Source organism: Mastomys coucha, unplaced genomic scaffold (genome assembly GCF_008632895.1).
Source record: "Mastomys coucha isolate ucsf_1 unplaced genomic scaffold, UCSF_Mcou_1 pScaffold1, whole genome shotgun sequence".
Lineage (NCBI taxonomy): Eukaryota > Metazoa > Chordata > Mammalia > Rodentia > Muridae > Mastomys > Mastomys coucha.
The window spans coordinates 58,407,252-58,413,606 of NW_022196891.1; the positions used below are offsets into that span (position 1 = coordinate 58,407,252).

The 6,355-nt window shown below is 44.5% G+C and overlaps 1 protein-coding gene across 1 annotated transcript in view; it reads left to right on the top strand.

The window, feature by feature from the left end:
• Serpinc1 (serpin family C member 1) overlaps window positions 1-6,314 on the top strand; it is a 24,920-nt gene extending 18,606 nt beyond the window's left edge. Inside the window, exons 6-8 of the mRNA XM_031386797.1 lie at window positions 1,872-2,262; window positions 3,879-3,943; window positions 6,060-6,314. Of these exons, the coding sequence (XP_031242657.1) occupies window positions 1,872-2,262; window positions 3,879-3,943; window positions 6,060-6,236 (633 nt within the window). The 3' untranslated portion in view covers window positions 6,237-6,314. The remainder of the gene's footprint in view (window positions 1-1,871; window positions 2,263-3,878; window positions 3,944-6,059) is intronic.
• The last annotated feature ends 41 nt before the right edge of the window (window positions 6,315-6,355 follow it).

A 6,355-nucleotide genomic window follows, 5' to 3' on the forward strand; every position in this document is an offset into this window, starting at 1 on the left:
GCCTCAAACTCAGAAATCCGCCTGCCTCTGCCTCCCAAGTGCTGGGATTAAAGGTGTGTGCCACCACACCTTTTTTAAAATTTCTTTTTAAAATTTTGAGACTGGGTATTATGTAGCTCTGACTGTCCTGGAACTTGCTAAGTAGACCAGGTCGGCCTCGAGCTCAGAGATTCACCTGCCTCTGTCTCCCGAGTGCTGGGATTAAAGGTGTGTGACCGGGTCCATTAATGTATGTATTTAAAATCAGAAACAAAATAAGTTTACTGACAATCATCAGTAATGCTTCCCCACTGCCAAGAGCAATTTCTACTTAACACGTCTCCTAGGGGTTTGGAAGCTCCAGGTGCTGGGCTACCAATAAGAGAATAAGAAGGGGTCTGTGACTTCACCATGTATATGGCTGGCTTTCCTCATAGAGCCCAGGGTTCTGCTCCAATTTGCAAAGGAGCAGGAGGAGGACAGGGAACAAGCACCGTCAGCATTCCGGAGGAGCATCCCTTGCAGAGCAGCTGGAATTTTGACTGGGCTGTTTGCATTCCTCCTTCCTCCATGTGGCCTGGAGGCTAAGCCAGCCACAGCTACTGTCAATCACTCTGCCTCTTGGAGCCTCCCTCTGCTCAAGAACAGAGTAGACTGCACTCCCACAGTACGCTGTTACCCATCACAGTTTATGGGGCAGTGTGCTATTTATTAATCCTCTAGATCCCCATACCACAGGAGTGAGACTGTGGGCCGTTTGTACAGTATGATTTCTTTGTTTTAAAGCTTGACTCCTCGTTTCTAAGTGTATGAATTCGTGGGAGTTACTGGGGAGTTACTGGGAACTTTCCTATGGCCTATTTCTGCATGTGTAAAATGGTAATGAAGATTTACCTTCTTTATAGGTTTACCAAAAGGTTTGAGTAGGTAACACAGGCGAAATGCTTAGGTCTTATACATGCTTAGAGCACACAGTTAACATTGTAAGGTCACTGGCTCTCTCCAGTCCTAACTTGTGGGTGAGAACTACCTCTCAGAAGAGTTAAACTAACTTATCTCAAGAGCAAAGAGCCAGAGAACGATAAGGAACAAGACAGGAAGCCAGCCAGGAGCCACTCCCTGCCTAGCAGGACTTCCAGACAAATCGCAGGGATTGCTGTCTGAGTCTGGCCTGTAACTTAGCAGGGACAGAGCACAGAGTTCTGGAGGTTGGCTCTGGGAAAGAGGCTGGCAGAGAGCAGACAACATGAGACAGAAAGACAGAATGAACTTGCAAAGGAGAGTATAGGTTATTCTAAGGGTTTGACTTTCCTGCAGTTAAGAGCATTGACTGCTCTTCCAAAGGTCCCGAATTCAAATCCCAGCAACCACATAGTGGCTCACAACCATCTGTAATGAAATCTGATGCCCTCTTCTGGAGTGTCTAAAGACAGCTACATTGTACTTACATATAATAAATAAATAAATCTTTTAAAAAACCAAACAACAACCACAACAATAACACAATACCAGAGTGGCAAGATGGCTCAGCTGGTAAAGGTGCTTGTCACTATACCTGGTAACCTGAGTTCCATCTTGGAACCCACAACACTGATAAATTGTCCTTTAATGTCCATCCATACACTCGCAGTGGCATGCCCCTTCTTTCAAAAGTTAAAAAAAAGGTAATTTTGATGGAAATATAGAAAAATATAGAAAAAACACAGAATGAAACACACATAAATAACTGTACCACTCAGTCATTAGCTTTTTAATACATATCTACTTTTTTTCTAATAACTACATTTATATGTCAATGCAATCAGATAATATGATTATGTCCCATATCAGTAAGTATCCTGCTAGGATATTTTTGTTCTTGCTTTATGATTCTCCCACTTGACATCTTTCAGGGCCTATGGAAGTCAAAGTTCAGCCCTGAGAACACAAGGAGGGAATCATTCTACAAAACTGATGGGGAGTCATGCCTAGTGCCTATGATGTACCAGGAAGGCAAATTCAAATACCGGCGTGTGGCAGAGGGTACCCAGGTGCTAGAGCTGCCCTTCAAGGGGGATGACATCACCATGGTGCTCATCCTGCCCAAGCCTGAGAAGAGCTTGGCCAAGGTGGAGCGGGAACTCACCCCAGAGCTGCTGCAGGAGTGGCTGGATGAGCTGTCAGAGATGATGCTTGTGGTCCACATGCCCCGCTTCCGCACCGAGGATGGCTTCAGTCTGAAGGAGCAGTTGCAAGACATGGGCCTCGTTGATCTCTTCAGCCCTGAGAAGTCCCAACTCCCAGGTTGGTATGGGAGAGAACTGCCTGCCTCCTTTCCACTCCAGGGTGATTTAATCAAAAGTGAGAGAATCCAGGAAAGTGTGCCAAGTCAGGGCACCAGGATTCTGATCATGGCTCTGAGCTAAGCTTGGGGTGATCCCTTCCCCGTCCTAGTCTCCTTGTGAAAGAGAGGGTTTGCTCTTGTGTCCAGAAGACCAACAAGTATGTCTGTCACCTAGTGAATCTGTATCTAACAGGGAGATAAATCAGGTGGGGAAGAATTTGGAAAAGCATTGGAATTCAAAGAGACAGGCATGAAAATTAAAAGCAAGGCATATTGAGACTTGTAATTCCAGCACTGGGAGGCAGGATAGAACACAGAGTGTTCCAGGACAGTCTGGGCTATATAACAAGATCTTGTCTCAAAAGTAAATAAAAAGTAGAGAGACATCTTAGCGGTTAAGACATGTATTATTATTATTATTGCAGAAGACCCAGGACCACTTTCCAGAATCCATGGTAGATAGCTCACAACTTACTGTTACTCTAGCTCCAGGGGATCTGACTCCACAGGGAGGCACCTGCACTCATGTATACACACACACACACATACACACACACACAATAAATCTTGAATAAGATAAAAATAAAATGTGATAGTAAATTAAAATTAAAAATGGCTGGGCAGTGGTGGCGCAAGCCTTTAATCCCAGCACTTGGGAGGCAGAGGCAGGAAGATCTCTGAGTTTGAGGTCAGCCTGATCTACAGAGTGAGTTCCTGGATAGTCAAGGCTACACAGAGAAATCCTGTCTTGAAAAAAACAAAATAAGTAAGTAACTAAATAAACAATTTTTAAAAAATGAGCCTTAAAATACTGTTTTTTTCCCTTGTTTTCATTGAGCAGGCTCTTATGTAGCCCAGGTTAGCCTGGAAGCCACTGTGTAGCTAAGACTGGCTTTGTACTGATTGTGCGGTCTCCGCCCTGAGAGCTGTTTAATCCCTTTTATCATGTTCACATGGTGTACCACCATATCTGGCCAGAGCTTTTACTTATTAATACACTTATTTATTTTTTGTTATGTATGGTATGTGTAGAGGAGTGTATAAGTATGTGCATGGAGGTCACAACTTTCAGGGGTTCAAAACCATGTAGGGTCCCAGGATTAAATTCAAGTTGTCAGGGTTAGTGGCACATTCCCTTACCTGATGAGCAATCTTCTTGGCCCGCAGAGCTGGTTCAGTGGCCCACAATTATAATCTTGGCACTCCAGGCTGAGGTAGGATGACAGTTTAAGGCCAGCTCAGGCTCCACAAAGATTCTATCTAAAAATGACTCAGACCAGGTAATTAGATTTATCTTTATTGGGTTCTCTTTAGCTTTGAGAGCCAAACCTCTTAACAATGTTACCAGACTGGAAAGGCATATTTTTGCTAGATAGTAAAGTTTTTGAGAACAGAGTCCCACCCTTCCACCTTCTCAAAAAACGTTGACATCAGATTAAGTTCACAAGATCCAGGTCAAAGAAGCCAAAATAAATCAGTTTTTAAGAGGTATCTATTGAGAGGGTGAGAGGTATTATGGGGATGCTCAGCAGTCTGTTTGTCAAATCACAGCACCCCTCCCTATTCTTTCTTCCAGGGATCGTTGCTGGAGGCAGGGATGACCTCTATGTCTCTGATGCGTTCCACAAAGCATTTCTTGAGGTGAGTCCAGCTCCCTCCACCTCGGACTTTTTTTTTTTTTTTTTTTTTTTTTTTTTTTTTTTATCCATTTGCAGTCCTGGAGTTTCTTGTTGCTCTTCTGGTGGAGACAGCGGCAGGTCTGTTAGCAGCAGAGGATGGTGGCAGAGGCATCTCTGCAGTGTCGTTTTAAGTCATGTACACACGGAGCAGCTTGCAGCCTTCTCCATGAGGTCTGCCTCAGTATGGCACTTCAAAGCTTGGGTTGTTTGACCTTTTCTCCTGCTAGAGAGACATAGTTAGAGGGTAGCCCAGGGAAAAGGAGCCAGCAAAGGCCATGGAGAGGGAATTCCGAGATGTTGCAGGAACATGAAAAGCATGGAGTAAGGCTGAAGCTGATTCTGGACAGGATGGGGAGGGGCGTGTGTGTAAGTGAAGAGGGTGAAGAGCAACTGAACATAAAACAGGGGGTTACTAATGAGTATGGGTCACCTTAGCATCAAGAGCATTCTAGAACTGTCTCGATACATAGCATTTCAGGAGACACAAATGGTGATCTTCTTGGGAGATTAACTACACGCAGTGGTGTGCTGAGACTGAGAAGTCCCAGGGAGGAAATGAACAGAGTATTGGTCAGCCTGTCTCCCCCAACTGAGGTGTGCATAGAATTGTAGGTTAGCTAAGTTGTGACAAGTTGTAGAAGTTCTGGTTCTTAGGTACTCGCAGTGTGGATCCACAGCTTCAGGTGGGGATCCTTGACCCTGGAGGCTGAAGGATGGAGTCTGAGAATTTGTTTGTTTTTGTTGATTTTTTTTTTGAGGGTTTCTTCCTGTAGCCCTGGCCATCCTGAAACTTGTTGGAGAATCTGCTTCTTTATACAGATCCTTGGGAGATTTTTACAGTTAGGTTTGAGGCCTAATGGTGTAGACTGTTCTTCATGGAAACTAATACTGTGAGCAGAAGGAGACGGGCCAGCGTTAGACAAAGCTTACAGGACTTGGGTTTGCAAAGAAAGGCTGCAATCAGAGAGACATGTTCAGAGTATGGTGCCAGAGAACCAAGTCTAGGATCCAAGCAAGCTGAGTGGAAACTGAAGGAAGCAGAAGAAGGATGAGAGGCAGGAGGTGAGAACCTGCTGCATTGCAACTTCACACCACTTAGAATTTAGTCCTAGAATGAGCATGCAATAGATGCGGGACACCAAAGGGAAGGGGAAAAGAAAAACATTAACCAGCTCCTCAAAGCACAGAGATTGCAAGTACTTTATTAGTAGTCAGAGACAGGAGGCAAGGGCAGGAGAACTGCCACAAGTTCCAGGCCAGCCTGGTCTATACAGAACATTAAAGTGTAGCAAGGTGTACCCCCCTCCCCCCACCCCGACACACACACATGTGAACCAGGAGCAGTCACCTGACATAGGAGGATCTTGAATTGCCATTCAAGTACTGAGCTAGTCTCAGTACTAGAACGAACAGCAAGATCCTATCCCAGAGAGGTCAGTAATGTCAACAGTTGTCATTTTCTGAAGGCATCCCTTAAGATGTGTCATTGTTCAAATACTGTTTTTTCTGGTTCTTACTTCAAGAAAAACATCTCACTTAACTGGAGAACTGTCTTTTCACTTTTCTTCTTCTTTTTTTTCCAAGACAGGGTTTTTCTGTATAGCCCTGGCTGTCCTGGAACTCACTCTGTAGACTAGGCTGGCCTCAAACTCAGAAATCCGCCTGCCTCTGCCTCCCAAGCCACAGGTTCTTCGTGGCTTTTGGGGGGTAGTTATTTCTGGGATTTCTTTATGGTTCGAGAGTGAGTCTATTTAAATAGTAGATCTCCAGGTTTGAGTCTGATTTTTCTCTGAGCAGATGGTTCAAAACAATGCTCTGTGATAGTGTTCAACCATGTTACCAGAATATGACTTCTAGTTCAGGGATGACACTTGTGGAACTCTTGCAAGACACTGGATGAGCCCAGTGGATGTTATACACACTGGATGTTAAGAATGAGGTTTCTGGAGGGAACCATTTATGTCCAAGTGTTAGCTACTAGAAACCAGCAGCAGTGTGAGCTGCCAGGTCTGTGTGTGACTTATGCGTCTAGGATGGACTGTAGGGTAGCTAATATTTGTTTCCTATGTGACCTGCAGGTAAATGAGGAGGGCAGTGAAGCAGCAGCAAGTACTTCTGTCATGATTACTGGCCGGTCACTGAACCCCAACAGGGTGACCTTCAAGGCCAACAGGCCCTTCCTGGTTCTTATAAGGGAAGTTGCACTGAACACTATTATATTCATGGGGAGAGTGGCTAATCCTTGTGTGAACTAAAATATTCTTCATCTTTGCACCTTTTCCTATTTTGGTGTTTGTGAGTAGAAGTAAAAATAAATACGACTGCCACCTCACAAGAATGGCCTTTTCCATTTGAAGATGAGAGACTGAAGTAA